Source organism: Nematolebias whitei, chromosome 11 (assembly GCF_014905685.2).
Source record: "Nematolebias whitei isolate Nwh7 chromosome 11, NemWhi1, whole genome shotgun sequence".
Classification (NCBI taxonomy): Eukaryota; Metazoa; Chordata; class Actinopteri; order Cyprinodontiformes; family Rivulidae; genus Nematolebias; species Nematolebias whitei.
Window position 1 is genome coordinate 1,046,592 of NC_056508.1, and position 27,700 is coordinate 1,074,291.

General features: G+C 45.4%; 1 protein-coding gene across 1 annotated transcript in view; it reads left to right on the forward strand.

Moving 5' to 3' along the window:
* LOC119416584 (laminin subunit alpha-4) overlaps positions 1 to 27,700 on the forward strand; it is a 104,613-nt gene that overhangs the window by 36,185 nt on the left and 40,728 nt on the right. The window contains exons 4-7 of the mRNA XM_037683774.1: positions 2,497 to 2,626; positions 8,498 to 8,641; positions 8,730 to 8,860; positions 14,401 to 14,568. Coding sequence (XP_037539702.1) covers positions 2,497 to 2,626; positions 8,498 to 8,641; positions 8,730 to 8,860; positions 14,401 to 14,568 — 573 coding nt within the window. The remainder of the gene's footprint in view (positions 1 to 2,496; positions 2,627 to 8,497; positions 8,642 to 8,729; positions 8,861 to 14,400; positions 14,569 to 27,700) is intronic.

Here is a 27,700-nt window from a genome sequence, read left to right on the forward strand (position 1 = left end):
GGGGGGCAGGTTGTTCCAGAGTTTGGGGCCCATGACTGAAAAAGTCCGATCTCCTCTGAGCTTCAGTCTTGTTTTAGGAACAGCCAAAAGCAGCTGATCGGATGATCTCAGGGCCCGAGAGGGAACGTAATTTTGGAGAAAGTTGTTTTTAATCAACTTAAGAGGTTTTTAACTGCCAACAGCATTGGTGAAAAATTCCAGTCAGGTTTTAAATCAGGCCACAGCACAGAGACAGCCCTTTTAAGAGTTTTTAATGACCTTCTTTTAACTGTTGATGCAGGAAGCTCTGCTGTTTTAGTGCTTTTAGACCTTTCTGCTGCCTTTGATACTGTGGACCACAACATCTTGTTGTCACGACTGGAGCAGGTGGTTGGTATCAAAGGCACAGTTCTATCCTGGTTTAGATCCTACCTGACTGACAGGAGTTTTTCTGTTCATTTAGGGAAATGCTCTTCATCTCCAGCTCCTCTGATCTGTGGGGTCCCTCAAGGGTCTATTTTAGGTCCATTGCTTTTTAATCTTTACATGTTGCCTTTGGGGTCCATTTTAAAAAAACACAACATCCCTTTTCACTGCTTTGCTGATGATACTCAGTTATATCTTCCGATTGAGTCAGACAGGGTCACTTCACTGGATCCACTCTTGAACTGTCTAAATGACATTAAAGTCTGGTTAAAACTAAATTTTCTGAATCTAAATGAAAATAAAACGGAAGTCATCAGCTTTGGTAAATGTAATACCCTTAATGTGCTTGGCCCCTTGGCTTCATACAGCAACTCCAATGTCAGGAATCTGGGAGTTATTTTTGACAGTGCTTTTAAATTTGATAAACAGATAAATACAGTTGTGAAATCCAGTTTCTTCCAGCTAAGACTCATTGCCAAGGTGAAGTCTTGTCTCCCTTTCAGAGACCTTGAAAAGGTGATTCACGCTTTTATCACATCTCGTTTGGACTATTGTAATTCATTGTATGTTGGTTTAGACAAATCATCTTTGCATCGTTTACAATGTGTCCAGAACGCAGCAGCTCGTCTTTTAACAGCAACTAAAAACATGAACACATAACCCTGTCCTGGCTTCTCTCCACTGGCTTCCTGTCCACTTCCGAATTGATTTTAAGATTTTATTGCTTGTTTTTAAAGTCTTAAAAGATCTGGCCCCGTCATATTTATGTGATCTCATTAACATTTACACTCCAGTAAGAGCACTCCGGTCTACCAACCAGTTCCTCTCAGATGTCCCCAGATCCAAACTGAAATCCAGAGGTGATCGAGCTTTTGCGGTTGCTGCTCCAAAACTGTGGAACAGTTTACCTGAGAATTTAAAGACCGCTCAGACTGTTGAGACTTTTAAATCTTTGCTCAAGACTCATCTGTCTTCCTTGGCATTTTATCCACGCAGAGTCTGAGAACAAGTTGAGCTGATTTTATTGTTGTCGTGTGTTGTTTTTACTGTTAACTTATGTTTTTGAGTGGCACTAGATGCATTTTTACTCTTTTTTTTTATTTTAATCTGTCTTAACTGTAAAGCACTTTGGTCAGCTTTTGTTGTTTTTATGTGCTATATAAATAAATTGACATTGACATTGTAAAGTTCCAGAAGCTCAGAGAGGTAAAGGGGTGTGAGGCCATTTAAGCATTTGAAGGTCAACAGAAGAATTTTAAAAACTATCCTCGTACGAACAGGGAGCCAGTGAAGGGAGGACAGAACTGGAGTGATATGTTCAGACCTACGAGTTCCGGTTAAAAGCCGAGCAGCAGCATTCTGGACGAGCTGAAGACGGCAGATGGAGGCCTGGCTGATCCCAGCACACAGTGCATTGCAATAGTCCAATCGGGTCGTGACAAAGGCATGGACTAGTTTCTCAAGGTCGGGTCTGGACAACACTGGCTTGAGCTTAGCTACCTGTCTGAGTTGGAAGAAGCTTTTCTGCAGAACAGAGTTGATTTGTTTGTCAAACTTGAAGTCAGAGTCAGCAAACGTGCACATTAAAGTACCCCAGCATCAAGACCCTGTCGTAGTTGAGCAGTATTCCAGTCAGAAAGTCAGAAAATTCACTTATGAAGTTTTTATTGTACGAGGGTGGTCTGTAGATCAGGCTGCACAGTGATGGGTTGGAGCGGCTCAGCTCAAAGTACAGCAGTTCAAAACTCTGAAAAGCTACAGCCTGTAGCTGTCTGCAGTTCCAGAGCTTTTTAAAAACTGTTAATAATCCACCACCCCTACCAGAAGTCCTTGGAGCATTAAAAAAGGCACAATCTACCGGCAAAAGTTCAGAAAAAACACTTAACTCACCAGGGATGAGCCAGGTCACTGTAACAAACATGAAGTCCAGTCCATTGGAGCAGAAAAAGTCGTTTAAGATGAAGGTTTTATTTGCCAGCGACCTCACATTCAGCAGAGCAATCTTTGTAGAACCAGTAGCTGAAGGAAAAGCTGAGCACGGAGCACAGATCAGCTGTTTCAGATTTTTGGAGTTTGAACCGCGCCTCCTAGAACCAGAGACTCCGCAGCTGTGCGCGTGCCTGCGGCACGGGCCAGGCTCGACTACAGGGATCAGACAGGACCCAGCAGGATCAGCGAAGCACCCGGACAGGCGAATATCCAGCAGATGATGCAGCAGAAGGTCCGGAGTTGGTTATGTTCCACTGGAGACGATCAAAACCGCCGGGCGCACGCTCGCCCGCTGCGCGTACCAGGCCCGGCCACCTGTAGCAGGCTGGAGTTGAGTGGATCAGTGAAACATCCGGACAGTTTAACATCTGATGGTCAGCAGCAGATGACGAAGCAGCAGAGAGCTTGATGCTCGCTTTAATCCTCACGAGACGGCCGGCACGTCTTCCACGGCGCCTGGAGCGATGTTTTCGGGCGGGCAGAAACGCCGCGTGCTTCAGGTAAACCAGGACATCAACAAGCAGAGGAGGTGGGTTTCCAGAGCCCCGATCAAAATGGTCGAACAAGGCGAGATTTGCAGTAGATAACTGTATATTTAAAAGTTGTTGGCGATCATAAACAAGCAGTGAGTTGATGTCACCGAAGAAAAATGACAAAAACAGAAAAAAAACCCAATCAAAACAGACAGAGGTGAACGGCAAGCCACCGGCGCCATCTTCCCAGAAGTCCAAAGTCAAACAAGCAGAATAAAACTAAAATCTGTCACAAATAATGAAAATCATAGGAAGTCTATAATTATATTTCAACAATAGACTATTACCGTAATTCTCAGGCTACAGAACACAACTGTGTTTAAGCCGCACATATTAAATATAAGATAAATCATAATTTTGTACATAAGTAAGACGCCCCGGTTATTAAGCTGCGGGCATCCACCGTGCATTATCAGAATGTGTGCCTGGCTCTGACAGTGTGCAGCTTTCTTGTTGTAGTACAAGAATCATCCACCAGATGGCGTTTCACAGAATATAGCTTGATTTCAACACACGCTCGGACTGCACGATCATCACGAGTCTTCATGAAACTTCACTGTCTGACTCATGGGTACAACCATTGTACCTTCAAAATGAACAATAACTATCTAAACATAATCACTGGATAGAACAGTGCCAAACACCTACGTAACCGAAATTATTAAAAAATTATATACCGGTAAATATTACCCAGAAGTCTTATCGAGGTCAGGGACAGCTTTAACACGGCTAAAAAATAAAAAAGTACAGTCGACCAGAGTCACTCATGGCTCTGTTCTTCTTCGTCCTCTGTGCACTGAAATCATGAAAGTCCTCTTCTTCAGTGTCAGAAGTGAAGAGGCTCCAAAAACCGTTATCGCACACCGGCTCCTTGTCGCTGTCGACGTCACTCTCCCTCGTCCTGTCCACATCATCTCGCAGCAGTCCAGCCTTTCAAAATCTGTTGATGATAGTGGATTTTTGCACACTGCCCCACGCTCTCAGGATCCACTGGCAAACTTGGGCAAAAGTTGCTTTGCGCATGCGGCCAGCAAATGATTTATCGCCGCTCATCATCTAAGTCTCCCACTCAGTTCGCAGCGCTGCTTTAATGCACGGTTCACACAGATGTTGAGTGGCTGCAGATACTTCCTTGTGCCCCCAAGAATCACAGCTGGAATATAGTTTGTCTTCTTGATTGCTGCTTTCACAGAATCCGTAATGTGAGCTCCCATGCTGTCCAGAACAGGCAATGTTTTTTTCTGTGCAAAGAATCCCCCCACTCGTTTGCCTTTGTTTACATTGTCTTCCAATCCTTCATAAAGATTTCCATCATCCATCCTTTCTTGTTAACTTTCTTTCTTTCGGCATCGTTATCTGCTTAAAATTCACCATTGGTGAAAGCTTTTGTCTGAATGCTGTGCAGCTCAAAATGCACGTGAAGTGCGTTCACTTATGCCCGGTTGTTTTCAGCATGATGGAGGACTCACCTTTCTTGTTAATGGTCCTAGAGAGCGGCAGGTCAAATGTTAAAGCCACTTCATCCATATTTATGATGTCGTCTGGTCTCATGGAATTTTCTTCTGTCTTTTCTTGAGTAAAAGTGTTGAAGTTTGTAAGTTTTTCCTCGTAGTCGGAAAGGAGCTGCTGGCACAAAGTCATCCTCGCCCTGATGGAAAGTCCTTTTCATCTCATAAATCTCAGACACCACGATGGCCCAAAATTAAAATGTTGAATCTGGTTGGCTTTCAGTTTTATCTGCACGGTGGAAACGCCTCGGCCATCTGCTCTCTGTGTGCTCACCAAGTCTTCAAGAATATTTACAAGTTCGGGCCATCTGACGTTTTTCCCCCCTCTGAAAGCTTTTGTTGTTTTTTTTTGCATTGAGTCAGTTCTTCATGCTGCCGTCTCCAATGCTTCATCGACTCATTGATGCAGAGTTTGGAGGCGGCAGCTCTGTTTCCGTCTTCAACAGCCAGATCGATCGCTTTTAACTTGAAAGCTGCATCATAATAAATCCTGTGTGTGTTTTCCATTATTACTTAATGAATAAAGTCTGTGCACGAGGCGTAAACTACAGTAACTGATCTGAAAAATCTGAAGAATTTAGTGCGAGTGCATTACATTTACAGTAGCCAAGTTTCATTGGTCCACTGTGACCTGTCCAGTAATTTTATTGGTCAGATTGTTTAACCTTTGTTTAATGTAAACAGGAAGCCTCATTAATGCACGTGTATCTTGGAAGATGGGTCAATGACAGTATCTCATTGGTCATTAAGGTTACACTTCTGGTCACATGATGACAGAGTAGGTGGAGTTATGGTAGTGAATCTGAAACCATGAGCGACAGGTTCGGGATCTGATCTGTTTACCTTAGGGCCCTGACTATAGCTATGTTTACATGGACATAAGTAATCAGATCAAACAGCCGTTTGGAATAAAAACGCGTCATTTAAACACCCTGTTCAGATTATTCTTTTGTTTATTCAGCGCGATCAGAAATAATTTGTGATCAGAACTAAACGGGTGGTTCACGTCGATTCGTAACCCGAATGGTGCGCATGTAAACACTTGATCTGTTCTTTTTTTATCTGATGTTGAAAAACTGACCTGACTGCACATGGCGGCTGTCTAAACTGAAGCCCATACTGTCCAAGAAGAACCTGGAGACAGTAATACATGCATTCATTACATCTAGGCTTGATTACTGCAATTCACTCGTTTGGTATCAGTCAGACCTCCATTGCACGACTACAACTGGTCCAGAATGCAGCAGCCCCATTTTTAACCAGTACAGGCAAAAGAGAGCACATTACACCAGTTTTGGCCTCACTGCACTCGTTACTGGTTCACCTTAGAATCCAGTTCAAAATACTCTTGTATGTCTACAAATCACTGAACAGTGTCTCCCCCCCCCCTCCCCCCCACCATATCTCTCTGATCTGCTACAGCCTTATGTCCCATCACACCCCCTAAGGTCAGCGGACCAGTTGCTCCTCACAGTTCCAGGAACTCGTCTTAAGTGCAGAGGTGACAGGACCTTCTCTGTAGCAGGACCAAGACTTTGGAACGAGTTACCTCTGCTTGTCAGACAGGCCCCTCCCTCTCGGTTTTCAAGTCCCGTGTAAAAACTCACTACTATTCGGTAGCTTTCAACACCAGATGATCTGTGTTTTGATCCTGTATGCTCCACACTGGTTTGTCGTCATTATCTGCATCGTTTTTTGTCTATTTTCTGATTTACCTCATTTTGTATTTTGCTTCGCGTGTTACCTGTTGTTCTGTCTGTACAGCACTTTGGTTGGCCTTGTAGCTGTTTAAAGTGCTCTATAAATAAAATGGTATGGTATGGTATGTGTGACTTTATCATTTCCACCTGGCTAATGCTAATAATATTAGCATATCGGGGAAGTCAAACTGGTCGGTGAGCGACACAACATTTCTACTAGAAACTTTGAAAGAGCTCAAAATGATCTGTATCACCTGCAGCTCAGTCAGGGAGTGCAGCAACGTCTCCACCGTCATTAAAACCTGTCGCGGGTCCATTTTGGGGGCTCGGGTTTGTTTACGTTCATCCCGTAAGTAAACCGGAAGTAGAACCTCTTCTTCTTCTGTGTTTTTTTAAGTAGAGTTTACCACTCTGCACATGTCAGTACTTCTGTTCAGAACAAAGCCCACTGCTGGTAAACGCTCGTCACGAACAGATTGTGTCCTCGTAAACTATACATTTGAATTATTTAATCTGAAAACATTTCAGTCCAGTCGAAGAATTTTGCACATGTAAACATAGCTAGTGTTTAACAAAAGCCTACCCCCAAGAGGGGCGGGTGCAGGGCAGCTTCATCTGTCAAAGGAAAATGTTAGTCAGCAGCAGGAAGCTGCCGAGAGACAACAGGAAGTCTGGCAAAATACAATATATAAAATATAAATGATTAAAATTCTGAAGAAGAAAAAAAACAAAACAACCAGTCCTGCATATAGACCAAGGGGTACAAAGTGTAAGAAAAAAGTAGTGGTTTGTATACCAACAATTACAGTACATTACTTAGTTGTTTGTGTGTGTTTCCTTGTTCAATGCATTGTCATTTGTGTTCAATAAAGTTTTTTAAAATCCACTACTGATATTTTAGCGATCAATAACCATTCTGGAAAAACCTGCACACAGTGCATCACATGACTATCGTACATGTGTAATGCATGTATCTTCTTCAGTCTTGTGACTAGAAATGTTTGAATTCTTGAGCAGCTCTCTAAAAGAAACATGTTTTTTAAATGTACAGGGTACAGTAGAACACAAAATCCTCTCTGTGTTCTGTGACACTGTTACCGCCTGGGTTTGGTTCTGATAAACACTAAGCAAAGGCACGGAGTGTGTTTGCTGGGGTGGGGGTGGGGGGTTCTATTAAAAAAAACCTTTTTATTTCAGGAAATGTGAGCGGGTCAGAAACTCAGACAGGACAATATATTAAGAAGCTCTGTACTTGTGATGCATTGACTCTCTGGTCTGGCTGTTCTCCACAGCTTTGTAATAAATTTGATGAAGTCTACACCTGATCATCTGTGAATCAGTTTTTCTATGACAGCCTCAGAAGGTGTAACAGAAATGTCACGTATGCACATCTGTTCACAGTTTGATATCAGCTTTTGTGATAAGGTGGCCTTAGTCTTCACTGTTAAACTTGTCCATTTGTTGGTAATACGTTGAGAAAAATCAACAAGCTGGGTCTTCCTGTCTCAATTTATTTATTTTTCTCTTAGGTAACACATAAAACAGTTAAGAAACTATCATAAAGTAATCATAGGTTGCACTTTTACAACTGACTAACTGTTAAAATCAGTGTTGAAGATCAGCACAACTAATCAACCCTACCAAACGCTAAAATGTCGAAAATTCAGTCCACTTTACAGATATTAAGTTAAAATTTGGTGTGGTGGTACCTGAAAATCATCCCTGACTTGTACTCTGAGTGTTAACTAATGGCACAAGATCTGTGTTTAAAACTTTAAAGAATCAACCTTGTTTGTATGCAAGTAGCAAAATATCTCAGACAGCTCTCAGCTCAAACAGATTTTAGAGAAACCTGAACACTGGTGAAGATTCTCAGTCATCCAGGACATGGTAAATTAAAAACAAAATTGAGAAGACAGATGGTTTGAGACGGGGTGAAGGAAGCTATTTATGTAAAACAAGAGAAACCATCTTTAAACAGAAGAGGAGGTCTCAGATTTCAACTTTCAAAAACTTAATGCAATTTTAGGACTGATACCCAGCCAGTTTCACACCTAGCAGGAATTCCATCCATGTGACCAGAGTGGCCCAGCTGTGAATCACACTAACAAAGACCTTGAAGAACCCCTGTCTTGAGGTGTGATAGGTCAATCTGCATATGTACCTGTACGTATGTATCTTACCTCTGCTTTTTAACTCGAACCCCACACTCCCTGTTCTTTGAATTGGAAAAGCTCCTCAGATGAGGAGCAAAACGTCTTCTGTTACAAATAAAGTCCAGTTGGTTTTGTCTTGAACTTTTCTTGAATTTAAGGAAATAATAGTCACATCTACAACTGTTTAAATTTGTGTGTTTGTGCAGGTGGCTCGTGAGGCTTATTTCAGTGGTCAGAGTTACCTGGATCTTGGTGTGACCAATGTCTCCAGTCTGATGAGCAACTTCTATGCCAGCTTCAGCTTTAGAACCGACCAAACCGAAGGACTCATGTTCTACCATAAGGATCAGGTCCGAAGAATCGCTGTGCTCTTAGTTTCTGTCTTGTTCCTTCCCTGAGTTCTAGCTGGTGATGTCCTCCCCTTGGTTTGTCTTGCAGGGAGGCAACTTTAAGGTGTTTCTGAATGAGGGCCATGTTGTGGTGAAATCTGGCAACAATCAAATTAAGACTCAAAAGACGTACAATGACAACAACAGTCACAATGTGGCTGTATACAACAGTAACATCAGGTAGGAGAGCTGTTTGTTAAGATATCACAAGACTGCAACACTGAACAATAAAAACAGGATTGGCCACGGATGGCCCTAGGCAAGATTTGTATTGTCATCTTTCTCGGTGCTGTGTTTTATTATGTACTGTTTACATATGGAAGTCATCAGTCTGGAAAAAAATTGACTCACAACTCCTAAAGGATGTTTCAGTTCTTTACTTTTGTATGAAAAATAGATCACGTGTGCCATAAAACTACAATTTTTTCAAAATTCTAACTTCGTCGACAGCGTCAAAGGAGAGCGACCCTTACCAAGTAGAGACTGGAGAAACTCCAGAATGGTGGGTACTGTACAGGAGACTGGATCCTTATTGTGATCAGAACACCATTGGGAAAACAGACGCCACCTGTTTTCGTACTGCTGACGAGTAGAGGGTGCCCTGGCGCCCAGGATGGTGCGTCTGACATAGCTCAAAATTCCAGTCAGCTGCTGTCCTAGCCTTGCAGTGGCCACACCCACAGCCGAAGACATTGAGGATTGGGGTGCCATATCAGTCCCCCCAACTGAGACAGCAAGTCCCTCCTGGTCGGAAGACACTATGGGACGCCCTGACATAGACTTCGAGCAGTGGGAACCATGGTCGCGCTGGCCAATATGGAGCCACCAGCAACATCCTGTGGCCCTCCTCGAGGACTCTCTGAAGGGTTGGCCAAATTAGAGAAAGGGGTGGAAAGGCATATAGAAAGACCCTTGGCCAAGGATGAGCCAATGCGTCCTGGCCCAGCGCACCCGACGCCCCCGTAAGAGAGTACCATAGGGGACACAGAGTCGACTCTTCCATCGCAAACAGGTCTATCTCTGCCTGACCAAAACGGTCCCAGATCATCAGCACTATGTCGCCGTGGAGGGACCACTCTCGGAGGGGACCCTTGGTGGGAGAGAAAATCTGCGACCTGATTGTGTCGCCGTGGTAAGTACGCTGCCCGCAGGGTGGACAGGCGAGGAAAGGCCCATTCCAGGAGCTCTCTGGACACTTTCAGAAGTTGTGCTGACCTGGTGCCCCCCTGATGGTTGATGTGGTAGACAACAGAGGTGTTGTCTGACCGAACAAGAACATGCCTCCCTTCCAGGTGAGGCAGGAAGTGCCTGAGTGCCAAGTGCACTGCACGCAGCTCCAGCACATTTATATGCTTGGAGTGGTCCCTTTGACCCCAGCAGCCCTGAACGGCTCTGCGTTGCCACACAGCCCCCCATCCCATGGAGCTGGCATCTGTTGTGACCACTTCCCTGCGACACACTACCACTCTCATGGGGACACCCCTGGACAAATAATCTTCGTCCCTCCATGGAGTCAAGGCATGAAAACATGACCACGTCACTGCGAGCTTGCGATGCCTGTGCAGACTGGCATCCAGGCGAAAGCTGTTGATCCACCTCTGCAAGGGGCGAAGTGACAGCAGGCCTAAGGGCACCACCCGAGTGACTGATGTCAGCTTGCCAAGTAGTTGCAGGAAGGCAACATAGGGGAGCTGCCTGCCCAGCCTGAACCGACTGACCAGCTGGAGTATGCCGGCCACCCTTTGAGCGGATGGACAAGCTCTCGTGGAAGATGCATCCAGAACCACCCCAAGAAAGGTGGTCATCTGGGAAGGGATCAGGCAGCTCTTCTCCAGGTTGACATTGAGGCCCAACTGGGACATATGAGCGAGCAGGCGGTTTGTATCGTGAAAGGCACAGGCCTGAGACGGGGCGCAGAGAAGCCAATCGTCTAAGTACGGCAGAATCTTCACTCCACAGGCCTGCAGAGGAGAGAGGGCTGCCTTCACGCACCGAGTGAACACCCTCGGGAAGAGAGAGAGCCCGAATGGGAGTACCCGGAACTGCCAGTGATGACCCCGATAGGCAAACCTGAGAAAGCGGCGATGTTCTGCCGCAATAGGCACATGAAAATACGCATCCTTCAGGTCTACAGACGTGAACCATTCTTCCCTCATGACAGCTTGAAGGACTTCTGCTGTCGTGAGCATGGGGAAGGGCAGCTCCCTTAGGTACTGGTTGAGTCCCCTCAGGTCTAAAATGGGACGAAACCCGCCCGTCCTCTTTTGCACGAGGAAGTAAGTCGAGTAATAGCCCCTGGGTTGTTGCAGAGGGTCCACTGCCTCTATTGCGCCCTTGGCCAGGAGGGCAGAAAGTTCCTGGTCTAGTGCTCGAGCTTTCACCAGGTTGGCGATTACAGTCATCTTGACCCGGCATGAGATATGAGGCTGCCGTCGAAACTGTAGCCGGTAACCATGGGTCAGAGTGGCAACCACCCATGTGTCCACGGCATGAGCAGCCCAGTAGCTGAGCTGCTGGTGGGAGAAATATCCGACGGTCGGCCTGATGGCATCACCGTCTCCCTCCACGGCCCCTGGGGGCTGTGGGGGTGTGTGTGTGGGGAGGGGGGGTGGCAGCCAGAGTCCCTGGTCCGAGCCTGCCCAGCTGGTTGGTGGACTGACCCACGAAAACTCCTGCTGGGCCTTTGCTGAACCGCATGAGGATAAGGACCACCCGGCCGGTTATGACCCCCAGGCGGCGGCCATGCTGGAGTCAGCCGATGGGTGCCTTGGATGCCGAGGAGGTGGAGGGGGCATTGCCCTGCTAAGGCTTGAAAATTGCTGCCTTCTCTGTCGTGCCTGGACAGTTCATTCCAGTGCTTCCAAGGCAGCCAAACCGAACAACTCCCCCGGCACCACTGGGACATTACGGAGGGTTCTACGGCATGGCTAAGTCAATGCTGACTGCGCCAACCAGACCTGTCGGCGAGCCTGGACCAAGCGCGCCATCACACGCCCAAGCTCCCTCGTCATTAATGCAAAGGCCTGAAGCGCTGCATCGCTAAAGCCCATTGCTGCTGTCGCACCACTAGTCCCCTGAAGGGACGCGTAGAGGGCAAGCATGAGGTGTGCCAAGGAATTGCCTAAGCGACCAGCACGCGCTCCGGTGGCATAGGCTCTGCAGAGGAATTCATCTGTGACACAACACTGAGCTCGTGGTCACCGAACATGACTGTGCAGAGCTTCCTCTGGTGACACGACAAGAGGCAACAGCAGGTTCTATCGCTGGCATGCGATCCAAGCCTGCTGCAGCCGGCTCATGCATGGCTGCCAGCACTCGGCCATCTGCAGAGAGGCACGCAAAGGCTTTGGGGTCCCGCCAGCAACCATGCAGCTCCCTTAGGAACTCCTCTGATGGAGGGACAGAAAAGGAAGGAGGGGTCAGTCCGCGCCTGAAGAAGGCACTTCCAGGGGTGGACGCCTCTGGTTAAGGGACGTCCAGCTGCAGTTGTCTCAGGGCCATACGCATGACGTCCTGCATCGAGCCGTCACCCGACCCACTAACTGCGCTCCAAGAAAAAGAAAGTGAAGCTGTCTCTGAGACTTGAGATGAATGCCCGTCCTCTTCACCTAAAAAGTGAGAGGCAGAGGCAGCCAAGGATAGCACATCTTCCTCCGCAGCCAGTTCAGGCATGGGTGGGAAGGAGAGTCCGGTTGCTGCCACTGGTTCAGTTCCCAGTTGGCGTACCTGAAAAAGGGACTTCATCTCCGCTAATTCAGCGGAGAGCTGCTTCACCCTTGTGGAGAGGCCCCTATCAGACCTGGCTCGCTTCTTCCCAGGAGGGGCCACAGAGACTGCGGCCTCAGTCCGGCGCTTCGAGCGCCTAGGTGGAGCCTCCTGCCCAGAAGGCGGGAGGTCATCGCCAAGCTTGGGTTGAAACTGGGCCAGCCGGGCTACCCTCACAGCACGCGACATGAAGCTGCAATTCATGCAGGGGTTCTCTGACAGGGCCTCCACCAGATGGTCATGTCCAAGGCAGGCAGGACACAGGTCGTGACCATCATCTGTCTGGAGCATGTCTCCACAGACTGTACAGCAGTGAGAGTCATCCATGCTCCTTACCCAGCTATGTCCAAGATACTCAGAGAGGCTAGCACTGCTAGCTCAGCTGGTAAAGAGGACAATTGGGAGAGGGGGCACGAACGCTCGCCTTCACCAATGAAAACAAGGCCAAAACTCAGAGAGGCTAGCACCGCTAGCTCAGCTGGTAAAGAGGACAATTGGGAGAGGGAGCGCCAACGCTTGCCTTCACCAATCAAAACAAGGCCAAAACTCAGAGAGGCTAGGACCGCTAGCTCAGCTGGTAAGAGAGGACAATTGGGAGAGGGGGTGAGAACGCTCGCCTTCACCAATTAAAACAAGGTTAAAACTCAGAGAGGCTAGCACCGCTAGCTCAGCTGGTAAGAGAGGACAATTGGGAGAGGGGATGAGAACACTCGCTTTCACCAATTAAAACAAGGTTACAACTCAGAGAGGCTAGCACCGCTAGTTCAGCTGGTAAGAGGACAATTGGGAGAGGGGGTGAGAACGCTCGCCTTCACCAATTAAAACAAGGCCAGGAACTCAGCTGGCTACGTAATAAGCAAACTTCGGAGCACAGTCCAACCGACCACGTGGTTGGAGGCCTCCAGTAAACAGGAATAGAGCGAACGCTACCGCTAACCAATAGCAAAATATAAGCAAAAAAACACTACTCACCAGTGTTAAATCACACACATTGTAGTCATAAACAACGTCGGAGCACAGTCCAGCCAACTACGTGGTTGGAGGTCTCCCAACAAGCGGGAGCGGAGCGAATGCTACCGCTAACCCACGGCGAATTATAAGGAAAAACACTACTCACCGGTGGTGAATCACACACATAGTAGTCAGACGCTGTAAGTTGAGAGAGGCAGAAACCGCCGTGGTCCCCAACAAATCAGCAGAAATACCTTTGAACAGAGTTAAACCGTTGCAGCCCTAAGAGGGCGAACACGTTACTCGACGGTAAAAAGTTCAGAAAAGGTCCAAAGGGCTGAAGCCCTGAATTGAACCGTGCGCGAGAAGAAAAAAGGAGGAGCAGAGCTGCGGATGACGTCGGGCTATATAGCCTCGGATTGGTCATCCGTGTCACACCTGTGACTCTGTTGGTATTATTACTCAAACAGTGCATGCGCCAAGGGAACATTCAGTGCTTCAAACATCTGCTGAGTTCATAGCAAAAACCAATGCAGACATGTTCCTGTTTTTAGCATTTTACATCGCTTTATAAAGTAACTGCTTTTTTTTATTTTTTTTTATACTGTATAATTTGTTCTATTTACTTTTTCATTTTGTATACTTTTTACATGATTGTCTATTGTTGTCTCTACCTCATACGTGTTCTTTGTTAAAACAGGTCTCTCTTGTAAATGAGTCCTCGTGGCTCACTGAGACTAACCTGTATAAATAAAGGTTGGATGAATGAAAAATTACATCTAATGCCAATACTTGACTTAGTTAATATTTTTACTCTGATATGTATGGCTTGTTGCCATGGTGGTAAAAGCTAAGGATGCCCACAGAGTACCTACCAAGATATCAACAGAAAATATCTCATTACCATAGACTGCCCTGTGGTTTGCTATTTCATTGTATCTTGAGTTCAGAGGACTTCAATATGTCCAGATGCTTTGCTGACTGTGCGTCTGCTTTTCCCGCAGGATGCATCTCTACATGGATGATATACTAGAGAAGGTTAACAGTGGTGGGCAACTGATCAGCAGTGCAGCTGAAGATGATGGTCCTGAGGAAGGCACTTTCCTGGGAGGATTGCCTCAAGCAAGTGTCACCAATCTCACCGGATGTATCAGCAATGTTTTCATAAAAAGGTTAGAGTAAACAGTGTTGAAGGAATTAAATTTCATGATTTACCAAATGACTCAATACAATATTTTTTATTTTTGGAAAGACATGATGAATCTCTGTCTTTTGGGGAAGCAATACTGAAACATGCTTTTTATGCACACTTTTGACATTTATCACTAAATTAGTCACATACACATACTTATCATCTGCCGCCAAAACACGTGTGTGTGTGTGTGTGTGTGTGTGTGTGTGTGTGTGTGTGTGTGTGTGCGTGCGTGCGTGCGTGCGTGCGTGTGTGTGTGCGTGCGTGCGTGTGTGTGTGTGTGTGTGTGTACTCCTGTGTCTGTTAGCAACATAACTCATACATCACTGAACAAATCTTAATGCAACTTTTAGAAACAACCTTTGGAAGAATATATAAAACTGATTAAATTAACAGCATGCTTTGGATAAAATGAGAAGATTTCTGTATGCAGATGGCTTACGCCTTGCTACTCAAACTAGGTCATTTGATGGCATTGAGCAAAGGCTCACAGTGGCATTAGGAAAAATAGGCAGTATTACCAACAGTGCTCTCTTAATACCAATCCTGAGAAATAAAAAGTATTTGCATTCCATCTCAAATACAATACAGTAAATTGCTGCAAATTAAATATAGTATGGAATGGGAGAGGCCTTGAACATGAAGACTACCCCACTCAGTGTTTCCCCAAGTTACTTGCCTTGGCAGGGCACTCATCTCTTCTGTGATTTTTGTTGAACAAGGGAACAGAGCCAAAGCTTCCTCTGTAGCGTTTAGCTAGCATGTCTGTATTGCATGCCACTAGCTTAGCGCTATGTCAGTGGCTGGCAGTTGTTGATGTGGGGGTGGGGCAGGGGACAGTTTGGTAGGCGCTCGGGTCTGTTGAAAGGGCAGGGTGCCCTCATTGTATAATAGGGGAAACTGCCATTTGTCAAGGCATTACCTTAGACCGCACACTTACTTACCACACACATATAGAAGTACTTGGAAGAACACTAACTTCTTGATGATCTCTCCTATCCAAACTAGTTAACACTAAATCTGGGATGAAGATCCTAAGACCTTGGGGAAAAACTGCTTTGTTGTTGTGCTACTCCACAGCTGCACATTGTGTTTCCATTTGGTGCAGATCGCATCGTGCTAAAAAGACAAATCCCAAGCCCAATGAAGCCTGCCACATCGTAACAGGGACCCTTCACCCTACTTCAACAAGTAACCTATACAGGCTCTCTGGTGTTGCTCCACCTGCAATATGAAAAGAGACAATCAATAAAATTGAAAAAAAAAAGAAAAAGGAAAATAATTCAAGGAACTCCAGCACTGGACATTCAAAATCCAGGAAAAGGTTTTTTTTTTTTTTTTTTACATCCACAAGTCTACCAATAAACATAACACCCACGAAAGGCTGAATAAATCAATAGAAAGGTTTGGAACAAACAACCATAGAGTACCCAACCATCCTGAAACCCTGATTGGCTAAAAGGATTGGCTAAAAGTCTGCAGAGAGAAAAAAAAATTATGTGTTCTGACTTGGGCAAGAACCAGTGTCAGAAAAACCAAAACCAACTTGGTAAATTGGGGTCTTGCTGAGAATGCAGCCTGTGAATGCGGACACTAAATTCAAAATATGGACCATCTTTTAACTTGTTGCACCTCTCAGTCTACCCAGTGGAGTTACCACCTGAGTTATGGCTAAACCCCACTGCAGCCTATCCTCTAAGGCAGGGATGTCAAACTCCGGGCCTGGAGGGCCAGAGTCCTGCAACTTTTAGATGTTCCACTGGTCCAAGACACCTGAATCATATGACTGAATTAGCTTCTCAGTATAGTCAAGTTCTCCAAAGTCCAGCTAGTGACCTCCTTATTTGATTCAGCTGTGTGGCATCAGAGACACATCTAAAAGTTGCAGGACTTCGGCACTCGAGGCCTGGAGTTTGACATCTGTGCTCTGAGGGTTATAACAAACTAAGTCTAAACACTTGAGTATTATCCAGAGTAATCTTAGTTTAGTTCTACTTAAGGCTGTGTTGAAGTTGACTCGCCCAGATTTGTTAACAGCCTTCATCTGTGAGCCTGTGTTCATCTGTGAGCCACACCCTTATCTCACCCTGTGACTTGCCCAACCTAGCAGCTGGAGTTGGATTGTCATCCACAGGGAAACTCATATTAACAGTCGTTCACCTTCGTTGTAGAATGGCAATTCTAACTGATCTGGTTCTTTCTAGAATCCAGGAATAGGATTTCAGGATGTTGTCTTAATACTCACAGCTGATTAACCATTAAAAAAAACTCCCTACATGTGTTAGAACTGAACCAAGCTTCTTAAATCCATGAACACGAAGTGGTGAAATGATAGTCTAGATTTTTACATTTTATGCTTTGCTTTAATTAATGATTTGCAAGGGAACAACATTAATGCATAATCCAAAAATGATTACATTTAGTTATATAGTGAAATCAGTAATAAAGAGTCCATATATTGCTTGAGGGAGGATCTTGTTAATTGATTTTGATGTCCAAAGGATTGGAAGTCCACTAAAGCGGTGATTTCCTTGCTCCGATGAGCTGAGATAGGGAGTTAGGAATCTTTAAAGCTCTTATGGATCGATGTAGGAAAGCCTTCCCATTATTTAGATGTGCCATGCCCGGAGTCCCAGCGTGGGTTAGAACCCCAAAGAACTCTAAAACTCTATAGTCAACTTACAAGAAATCCCTCCAAACTGTTATTTGTCTTTGTAGAACCTATTTCATTGGTTGGCATTCATGAACAGAGGACCCAGAATGTTGATAATATTAATCTGATTCCCTTAATAGTTGGTAAAACTGTCGCTATTATTTTGTATAAAATTTGTAAAAGGATGGTAAATCAGGGCGTCTCTTACCATAGTTCTCCTTTGTCTGAAGAAATCTTTGGTTAAAGGCAAATGAAATCCCCTTCTCAGAGCCCTGGGAAAGTGCGCCCCACGCCCAAAAAGCTGTCCTGATTTGAAGAAGATTCTGGTTTGGCTTTAATCTGGGCTGAAACAAAAAGAATGCTCCTATCTTGACTAAAAATTAGTCTTTTTAGAGTTGTTCAAAACTTCTTCAGCAGCTAAGAGCAGATCCAAAACCGTCCAATGTCCCTCCAACTCCCAGAACTGTGACTGAGAGCTGTATTTATAGTTTTTAGAACGGGAGCTGGCTGCGGGCCACCAGACCTGGAAACCCGCCTCCAGCCCACGTCACTTCCCCCGGCTCAAATCTCCCTCAGAAGTGGCAACTCATACCAACAATAAATCAAGGAAACGTCAATAAAATTTAATCAACTATATTAAATCAAGGCAGGAAAAGGTTACAGTTTACAGCGCTGGCCTCTCCATTCTATGACGCGATCATAAAACCGGAAGAGCCCCAATGTCCCGTGTCATTACTCATTTATAGGTCCTAGACTCCTCCTTCGCAGAAAGGGAGCTCAACCTGTCAGTGTATGAGGGGGTGTGACTAAGTGTGATCTCAATCAATCTTATATGGTTTATTGTGTTGGGAAATATGAGACGGTGCTTCAAAAGCCTTTCTACGTAATGTAGCAAGCAGAAATAAACTCTATTCTTTGACAGATATTCAATCCCAGGGAGACTCTTTTTAGAGTTGCTGGCCCAGTTTAACCCAGTCAGAACCAGGTCATAATTTCATTATAATCCCGTCTCTAAGCAGATCAAAGCCACAGAACCAGATAAATATCTGACATAGTTCAGCCCAGACAAGTCCAAACTAGCTCAGACAAATCTGAACTTGTTCTAGCCTAGTGTTGCTTCTTTGGGTGTAACCATCTGCTGTAAGCCTCTGATTGGTCCTTTAAGATGTCATACAAACTAACTTCTTGGAACAGTCCGTTCTAAGAGACATTGCGTAATAAGGGTGTTGTCCTTCTATGGAACACTCTGTTCTTTCACCGCCCTGTTCTTGCTCAAGGAGGGTTATTACAGTTTAACTTAATGGTCACTCTGTTCATTTCATCTGGATTTGATCAGCCCTACTTACATAAGCACACACACATACACATACAGAGGCCTGAAGCTTCTTTCTTCATAGAGGAGGTAAGGCTGTAACCTTTTTAGGGCTTGACACTGATTTCACATTTAGTTCAAGATCACATCTATTGATACCCCCTCGGTGAAATCAGTTCTTGGAGAAAAAAAAACACAGAAAGAATTAAAACACATCCTGATGCACGCTCAATAATCCAGGTAGAAATATCTAAAAAAGTTAAATCTGGTCCTCTGGACATTCAAAAAAAATAAAAATTGTAGAAACGTTTCATCTTTCATCAGAAAGACTTCTTCAGTCTGAGGTGCTGTATTCAGCTCAGTCTTATAAATAGCACCTTCTCAGAGTGAATCAACCAGTTTGCTGCTGACAACCAAAACCAGCTGCTCACATGATCAAGAAGGACTTATCAGCCTAACGATAGATCATTAGCACCCTGATGGCTGTTTACTATTCACAGGAGGCTGAGTGATACTAGCAATAACAGCATTGTAAGAGGGGGACAGTTAAACACGGAGGCCTCCATCCCTGTTTAATGATGGACAATTTCTTTTACAAAGATGGCCTCCTTTACTCCTCTCTCAAACCATCGTTCCTCTCTGTCCAGGATGTGAACATCTTCATCCCTGAAAGAGTGATCGCTGGCCTGGAGATGAGTGTAGACCGCAGAGTCCTAGCCTGATGATGTTGATCTTCTGTGTTGGTCCATCATTTTGGCCAGTGGCTGTTTAGTTTTCCCAATGTAAGACTGATCACAGCCCTCCCGACACTGAACAACATACACAATATTACTCTGTTTGTGCCGGGGAACTGGATCTTTGGGATGAACCAGTCTTTAATGTATTTTGGGGTTTAAAAGCCACTGGGACGTTGTGTTTAGAAAATAAACGTCTCAGTTTCTCTGATACTCCCTCAACATACGGAATGACCACTGGTCTGGGTCTGGGTTCCCCCTTTTCACCTGATGGCTGACTGGAGTCCTGTTTGGGTTTCTTCTCTGCTTTCAGGAAGGCCCAGTTAGGATATTCACATTACTCTAGAGCCTGTCTTGTGTAGGATTTCTCCTTCTGCCTGGCTCCTGAGTTACTGGGATGCTGTCCACTCTGTGGTACAGAGTCCTGATGACTCCTAACTTGTGCTCCAAATGGTGATGGGAGTCAAACTGCAAATACTGGTCTGTGTGGGTGGGTTTGTGGTACACCTCAATTTAAACATAGTTACAACTTGAATGCTTCTCATAGCTTCAAAAAGAAGAAAAAAAAATAAAACAAGAGTAAAACTCTTCCTTCAGTGTATCTTAATACTTGTCCATATTTAAATGTTAAAATAAACTTGCTTTCGTGGTCAAAATATATCAGAGTTTGCCAAGCAAGTTCCAATAATCTAGACTGTGGGTGATTAGTTCTAATGTCATCTTGGCCTGTGCCTCATCTGATAATATGATGCCAAACACTGTGTAATGTTTTTCTCTGGGCCTTTGGCTTTCAGTTGTCTTATGGAGTTGGGCTGATAAAATGTACTCAGTTCTTAGAGTTAAGTTGTTGTTTCTGAAGCTTAGACCTTGATGTCCTCCTGGTCAATATGCTGGGTTTAAAAGTTTCACTCATATAGTGTGTGTGTGTGTGTGTGTGGGGGGGGGGGGGGGGCGCGGTTCAGTCTGTTTCTCAACTTCCCTCAACATCCAACAATCTATCCATTTTCTTCCATTTATCCGGGGTCGGGTCGCGGGGTAGCAGCTTAATAGGAAGGCCCAGACTTCCCTCTCCCCAGCCACTTGGTCCAGCTCCTCCGGGGGAATCCCGAGGCGTTCCCAGGCCAGCCGAGAAACATAGTCCCTCCAGCATGTCCTGGGTCTTCCTCTGGGTCTCCTTCCGGTGGAACACCTCACCAGGGAGGCGTCCAAGAGGCATCCTAACCAGATGCCCGAGCCACCTCAACTGGCTCCTCTCGATGTGGAGAAGCAGCGGCTCTACTCTTGAGTCCCTCCCGGATGATCGAGCTTCTCACCCTATCTCTAAGGGAGAGCCCAGACACCCTGCGGAGAAAACTCATTTTGGCCGCTTGTATCCGAGATCTTGTTCTTTCGGTCACAACCCAAAGCTCATGGCCATAGATGAGGGTAGGAACGTAGATCGATCGGTAAATTGAGAGCTTCGCCTTTTGACTCAGCTCTCTTCACCACGACAGACCTGTACAGCGCCCACTTCACTGCAGATGCTGCACCTATTCGCCTATCGATCTCACGCTCCATTTTTCCCTCACTCGTGAACAAGACCCCAAAATACTTGAACTCCTCCACTTGGGGCAAGACCTCCTCCCTGACCCAGAGAGGGCACTCTACCCTTTTCTGGCTCAAGACCATGGCCTCGGATTTGGAGGAACTGATCTTCATCCCGGCCATGTCGCACTCGGCTGTGAACCGCTCCAGCTAAAGCTGTAGATCACGATCTGATGAAGCCAACAGGACCATATCATCTGCAAAAAGCAGAGACGCAATCCTAAGGCCACCAAAACAGATCCCCTCAACACCTTGACTGGGCCTAGAAATTCTGTCCTTAAAAGTTATGAACAGAATCGATGACAAAGGGCAACCTTGGCGGTGTCCAACTCTCACAGGGAATAAGCCCGACTTATTGCCGGCATTGCGGACCAGGTTCTGACACCGGTCATATAGGGACCTAACAGCCCATATCAAAGGGCCCGGTACCCCATACTCCCAGAGTACCCCCCAAAGGTTTCCCTGAGGGACGCGGTCAAACACCTTCTCCAAGTCTACAAAGCACATGTAGACCAGTTGGGGAAACTCCCACGCACCCTCCAGGACCCTGCTGAGAGTGTAGAGCTGGTCCAGTGTTCCTCGACCAGGACGAAAACCGCACTGCTCCTCCTGAATCCGAGGTTCGACTATCCAACAGACCCTCCTCTCCAGAACCCCCGAATAGACCTTACAAGGGAGGCTTAAGAACGCAATACCCATGTAGTTGGAACACACTCTATGGTCCCCCTTTTTGAATAGGGGGACCACCACCCCAGTCTGCCAATCCAGGGGAACTTCCCCCGATGTCCACGCAATATTGCGGAGTCGCGTAAGCCAACTCAACCCTACAACATCCAGAGCCTTAAGGAACTCCGGGAAAAATCTTATTCACCCTTGGGGCCCTGCCACCAAGGAGCTTTTTAACCATCTCGGTGACTTCAGCACCAGAGATTGGAAGGCCCGACCCAGAGTCCCCAGGCTCTGCTCCCTCAGTGGAAGATGTGTCAGTGGGATTGAGGAGGTCTTCAAAATATTCTGCCCACCGACCCACGACATCCTGAGTTGAGGTCAACAGCACACCACTCTAACTATAAACAGTGTTGGTGGTGTACCGCTTCCCCCCCCCCCCGAGACGCAGGATGGTGGACCAGAATCGCCTCGAAGCCGTGCGGAAGTCATTCTCCATGGCCTCTATGAACCCCTCCCATGCCCGAGTTTTTGCCTCTGACCATCCGAGCCACATGTCGCTTGGACTGCCGGTACCCATCAGCTGCTTCCGGTGTCCCACAGGCCAAAAAGGCCCATTAGGACTCCTTCTTCAGCCTGACAGCATCCCTCACCGACGGTGTCCACCGACGGTGTCCACCGACGGTGTCCACCGACGGTGTCCACCGACGGTGTCCACCACCGGGTTCGAGGGTTGCTGCTGCGACAGGCACGACAACCTTACGGCCGCAGCTCCGTTACGCCGCTTCGACAATAGAGGCACGGAACATGGCCCACTCTGACTCAATGTCCCCCACCTTCCCCGTAACACGTTTCTAAATTCTCCCGGAGGTGGGGGTTAAAGCTTTGTCTCACAGGAGACTCTGCCAGACGTTCCCAGCAAACCTTCACAATACATTTGGGTCTGCCAGGTCTGACCGGCATCCTCCCCCACCATCGGAGCCAACTCACCACCAGGTAGTGATCAGTGGACAGCTCCGCCTCTCTCTTCACCCGAGTGTCCAAGACATGTGGCTGCAGATCAGATGAGATGACGACAAAGTCGATCATCCAACTGCAGCCTAGGGTGTCCTGGTGCCAAGAGCACATATGGACACCCTTATGCTTGGACATGGTGTTCGTTATGGACAATCCATGATGAGCACAGAAGTCCAACAACAGAACACCACTCAGGTTCAGATCAGGGGGGCTGTTCCTCCCAACCACACCCCTCCAGGTCTCACTGTCATCGCCCACGTGAGCATTGAAGTCCCCCAGCAGAACAAGGGAGTCCCCAGGAAGTGCACTTTCTAGTACCACCTCCAAGGACTCCAAAAAGGGTGGATAATCTGAACTTCCGTTTGGTGCATAAGCACAAACGACAGTCAGAACCCGTCCCCCCACACGTAGGTGGAGGGAGGCCACCCTCTGATTCACCAGGGTGAACCCCAACACACAGGCACCAAGATGGGGGGCAATAAGTATGCTCACTCCTGCTCGGCACCTCTCACCAGGGCCAACTCCAGAGTGGAAGAGTGTCCATTCCCTCTCAAGGAAACTGGTTCCAGAGCCCGAGCCATGCATAGAGGTGAGTCCGACTATTTCTAGCCGGAACATCTCAACCTCACACACTAGCTCAGGCTCCTTCCCCACCAGTGAGGTGACATTCCACGTCCCAATAGCCAGCTTCTGTAGCCGAGGATCAGACCGCCAGGGTCCCCACCCTCGGCCACCTGTCATCCCACATTGCACCCGACCCCTTTGGCCCCTCCCACAGGTGTTGAGCCCATGGGAAAGGGGACCCATGTCTCCTCTTCGGGCTGTGCCCTGCCGAGCTCCATGAGTAAAAGCCCGGCCACCAGGTGCTCGCCCGCGTGCCCCACCTTCATGCCTGGCTCCAGAGTGGGGCCCTGGTTACCCACGTCCTGGCGAGGGAACATCAAGTCCATTTCTTTTGCTCATCATAGTGGTGTTTGGGCTACACTTTGTCTGGTCCCTCACCTAGGACCTGTCTGCTTTGGGTGACCCTACTAGGGGCATAAAGCCCCTGACATCATAGCTCCTAGGATCATTGGGACACTCAAACCCCTTCACCACGGTAAGGTGGCAGCCTAGGGAGGGGAACTGGAACTTCCCTCAACACAGAGTGTCAAAATAAAAGAAACTTTTTTCTCAAAGCATCCAAACCTCAGACTTTCACACAAAACCTGGTATCTGTGTGTTGCTTGTAAATGCTTCAATGAGGAATGAAGGTTTTCAGCATTGTCTGTAACTCTCAAAAACCCATAAAAAAATAAAATAAATTTTAAAATACAATCTGCTCCTCATCTTTCCCTCTTGGCAACTGGAGTACAGTACTGAAATACAACAATCTTTACATATTAATAATGCATGATAAGAAAGGAATATACAGGATTTTCAAAAGAAAAAGTACATTTTTTCCTAGCAGGAGAATAATGCCAAAAAAGAAAAATAATCACCATCAGAAAGGTTTTCTAGTATAGTTTTTTTATGACCCCCCAAAAATCTCTTAACTGCATTAATAAAATAGTTTTGTCTGTACTTTAATTCTTAATTTAATCTTATTTTAAAACTTAAAAGTGGATTGACCGTTTGTCATCTTATATAACTTTCTTTGTTCACTGTGCGGTGTGAGTCTCATTCTGTGAAAACTTGGATGTAATACCGTCTTTGACCACTAAGGTCCACGGCACACTTCTCTGGTTGGAAACAGGGAACAGGAAATGAAGAAACTTCCTGTTTGGGTCTCGTCACTGACTCGGTTCAACCGAACCAGAACAATCTCTTTTGACCTTGTTGCACAAACACAAAGCAGAAAAATTACTATTCAAAGCTTATCTCAGCTTTAACACATACACACAGACCATTTACGAGTATCTTCATCGTAACTTTAACCACTTTCAGGTGAACATTTTGGTAGCGCTAGCATGTAGCATGCTAACAGCTAACGCTAACCAAGTCGTACAACAGATTCATTCAACCTTTTTCATTCAACCTTTATTTAGACAGGTAAATCCCAATGAGCCTCGAGGACTCATTTACAAGAGAGACCTGATTTAAGTAAGTAAGTAAACTTTATTTATATAGCACTTATCATAGATACAATCACAAAGTGTTGTACAACAATAAAGAAATAAAGGCTTAAAATAAAACAAAAATAATAACAGCTCATTAATAAAAACAGTAAAAACAGCTGGTAAAAACAGTAAAACATTTAACTAAAAGCTTGTCGAAATAAAAATGTCTTAAGCTGCGTTTTAAAAGAATCAACAGAGACATTCACACGAAGAGACAGGGGCAGGGCATTCCACAGCCGGGGGGCTACGGCCTGAAAGGACAGGTCACCCCGAGTTTTAAACCGGGTCTTAGGAACCTTAAGAAGGTTCAGCGCTGAAGACCGAAGGGTGCGGGCTGGAGAATAAGGAATCAACATTTCAGTGATGTACTGGGGGGCCTGACTATTTAAAGCTCTAAAAGTCCAAACTAAGATTTTAAAATTAATTCTAAATTCAACAGGCAGCCAATGAAGAGAAGATAAAACTGGTGTAATGTGAGCCCTTCTGTTAGTTCCTGTTAAAAGCCTCGCAGCAGAGTTCTGGACCAACTGGAGACGAGCGACGGCAGTTTTGTTAAAACAAGTAAAAAGGGAATTACAATAATCTAAACGAGAAGAAATAAAAGCATGAATAATCATCTCCAGGTCAGATCTGGATAACATTGCCCTCAGTTTAGAAATGTTTCTCAGATGATAAAAGCAGTTTTTTACCAGAAGCTTTGAATGTTTGTCCAAAGACATGGACTGGTCGAACAGAACACTGAGGTTTCTGAGGTTCGGCTGAGAAGAGGAGCCCAGAGAACCGAGGTGTTGTTTGATCCTAGGAACTTTCTGTTCAGGGGCAATGATCAGGGTTTCCGTCTTGTTAGAACTGAACTGAAGGTAGTTGTTAGCTAACCACGCCTTAATATGTGAAACACAGTTTACTAATTCAGCTAACTTGTGTAATTTTGAGTCATAAAAGGAACAGTACAGTTGAATATCATCAGCATAGAGATGGTAAGACACATTTCTGAAGCTACTGATAATCTTTCCCAGGGGGGTGATGTATAGAAGGAACAGAATAGGACCCAACACTGAACCCTGAGGAACACCATTCAGTAACGGAGTGGTCTTAGACTGTATGTTATTAACAAACATTGAAAAGGTTTTTTTGCTCAGATAAGAGGAAAACCACTTAAGAACAGTTCCAGAAAATCCCATCTCATGTTGCAGTCGATGTATCATAATTTTGTGGTCGACTGTGTCAAAAGCTGATGACAGATCCAATAAAATCAAAACACTGCTCTGACCAGAGTCTACAACCATCAATATGTCATTGGAGACTTTTAATAAGGCAGTTTCGGTTGAGTGCATCTTGCGGATACCAGATTGAAACTTATCAAGAATATTATTATTTTGTAAGAAAGTAGTCATCTGCCCAGCCTCTGAAGAGTTTGGGGTGTTCAAATGACCCGAGCACAGAATTTCAGGAGCACTTCACCTTAGTATTAAAGATTTAATTGAGACAAAGTTAAAGTATGCAGATTTTACATGCAATCAGAATGCATTCTGAGGAACAAAGTCAGAGCGAACCTTGCCTGGTCAATCAGCCTGATGTTTGTTCAACCAAACTCGGTGTCTGAGTGAGATTTATAGGTTTCTCATGTCCTGCCCTTTCGGGTTCGGACAGACTTGTGATTGGGTGTCAAAACCTCTTGATGGTCCGAGTGACACCATGTTCAGCCACTCAGGAGTAGATCCTATCTCCATGGTTTCTCCGAAGGCCGCAGACAGCCTTCTGCTCATTCTTCTACTGATAAGGGTTAATTTACGAGCTTTGTTTTGGAACACAGGAACTCTTACTCTCCAGCTTGTAGTTTGTCTCTCGTCTGTATAAAGCTTTAAAACACGATTCCTGTGTGTCTGAACTATTATTAATGTGAGAGCATAAAGACTAATTACTCAACCTGTATTAAGTATAAAGTATATGAATGTTGTGATTTAGCGTTATTTATGTTAATCAATGTGTGAGCAGTGTGTCACATTGCTGGGCCCTCAACTCTCAGCTGCTCTACTCAGAGAACAAAGAAGGATCGTTTCTTGCTGCACAAACAAGTGTCTTACCTGTCTCTGTTTCCCTCAGAATTATATCAAATGTGAACTTGTATGATTATCCTTAGCACTTGTGAGATTATATATAACATGAAGTAATTAGTGTATGATTATCCTTAGCAATTGTGAGATTGTATATAAAACATAGTAAACACTTTAGAATTAATGCAGGCCTGTAAATATAGTTCAAACCCTTGAATTAAGACACGCACACACCTTGTAGAAAATGCATCATTTTACATCATCAGAGAAATGTGAAGGCTTGTCAAAAGATATAAAAAGATATAAAAGATATCAAATCCAACACCACTAACTTCTCCAGAATTTTGGCAAGAAAAGGCAGTTTTGATATTGGCCTGTAGTTGCAGAGCTCAGTGGGGTCCAAGTTGTGCTTTTTCAAGATCGGGTTTAAAATCGTTTGTTTCAAAAAACTTGGAACTGACCCGGTTGAAAGAGAGATGTTAATTAATTCTGCCACATGGGGGCTGAAAATATCAGACACCTTTAAAAACAGTGATGTGGGTACAACATCTAGCACGCAGGAAGAAGGTTTGATCATTTTAGAACAACCTTCACATCCTCTAAGGTGACAGGTGAAAATGAAGACCAGGGGCTCACTGTAGGGACAGAACTGGGGGTGACACCAAGAGCTGATTTAACACTTGCCCTGATGTTGTCAACCTTTTCCACAAAATAATTTAAAAATCTATTGCAGTCATCTAATGTGAATACAGGCACCAGAGGGAGTGAAGGTGAAACCATATTATTAATGGGATCAAACAAGACTTTAGGATTTTTCTTGTTCATACTCACAAAATTAGAAAAATATGCAGACCTGGCCTGTTTAATCATTTCATTTAGAGTTGAGATCAGCTCCTTTAAGTGGAGTCTGTGGACTTCAAGTTTTGTAGATTTCCACAGACGCTCTACCTTACGACATGATCTTCTGAACAACATAATTTCCTCATTTCTCCA